At 67.7% G+C, this 1,201-nt stretch overlaps 1 protein-coding gene across 1 annotated transcript in view; it reads left to right on the forward strand.

Moving 5' to 3' along the window:
• Positions 1-274: 274 nt before the first annotated feature.
• F2RL1 (coagulation factor II (thrombin) receptor-like 1) overlaps positions 275-1,201 on the forward strand; it is a 9,855-nt gene continuing 8,928 nt past the window's right edge. Inside the window, exon 1 of the mRNA XM_010847616.1 lies at positions 275-496. Coding sequence (XP_010845918.1) covers positions 415-496 — 82 coding nt within the window. The 5' untranslated portion in view covers positions 275-414. The remainder of the gene's footprint in view (positions 497-1,201) is intronic.

A 1,201-nucleotide genomic window follows, 5' to 3' on the forward strand; every position in this document is an offset into this window, starting at 1 on the left:
TGGACAACGCCGGTTCCGCAGGAGTAATTCAAAGTTAAAGGCGGTTTTCGGCCTTGCGCAGGCGCGGCGATCCCACGACGAGAGTGTTCCCAACCTTTCGAAGATTACAGCACAGTTTCTACGCGGCGGGTGCACCTCGGGCGTCGGGCCGGGGCGGGGCCCCGGACTCCAGGTCTCGGAACCGCCGGGCGAAGCAGTGCTTTCCGGCCCCTGGGCGTGGCCCCGCGCAGGTGCGGCGAGAGGCTCGAGTTTCACTGAAACTTATCCGGTTCTCGGGAGGCGTGCGCGCAGGCTCCAATCAGGGGCAGGCGGGAGGGTGGCTTCCTACCCCAGCCGAGCGGCGAGGGGGACTCAGTTTCGGGGCTGTGGTGGCGCCGGGCTCCCCGTCCGCCCGGCGTCGGCGCTGCTGGAAGGATGCGAAGCCCGAGCGCGGCGTGGCTGCTCGGGGGCGTCCTCCTGCTGGCGGCCTCTGGCTCCTGCAACCGCACCGTCCCAGGTGAGAGGCTCGGACCGGAGGGGTCGTGCTGCTCGGGAGCGGGGGTCTCGGGCGCCGTGGGCGGGAGGCGGACGCCGGGTGGATGCGCGAAGGGTGAGTGCGACCGTCGCCTCCTCCTCCCCGCACTCGGCGGCTCAGCTCCCGGCTTCGGAGCGGGGGTCTCCGGGGCCCCAGCTGGGACCACCAGCAGGGGCTGAAGCCTGGGGAGGCGAGCGGAAGAGAGCGGGGTGCTCGCGTCTACAGAGGCCCCGGGGGGCTGAGTCCCTCGGGCCCCCCCGCTTAGGTTTCTTTGCAAACACTAGTCATTAAGAAGCTTTCGCACACTTTTCAGATTCTTTCCTGTCTAGTCCTGCGCGACCTGCGAAGTTAGCGGGTTGAGAGCGGGATGGAGCCCGCGGCCTGGGAACTTTCTGAGTCGCTTTCTGAGCCTCCTGCGACTTTTGGAGGCCCCTCTTTGGGGTCGACCCTCGACATTCAACCCGCCTCCCCTTCTCCGGGGCCGCCAGCTCCTCTGGGACGGTTCGTGGCCGGAGTGGGGAAGCCAGAGCCGGGCCCCGTTGGTTCTTCGGGTGCCAGGCGCTCGCCCCGGGTTGTAGGCCAGTCGAACAGGTGAACGAATGGAACTTCTTGAACCCTGCTTTACATTCGACCAGCTGACCTCTGGGTCCCGGGTTTCCCGGCCCTTCCGTGCCACACTGGCTGGCT

Source organism: Bison bison, unplaced genomic scaffold (assembly GCF_000754665.1).
Source record: "Bison bison bison isolate TAMUID 2011002044 unplaced genomic scaffold, Bison_UMD1.0 scf7180017864252, whole genome shotgun sequence".
Taxonomy (NCBI): Eukaryota; Metazoa; Chordata; class Mammalia; order Artiodactyla; family Bovidae; genus Bison; species Bison bison.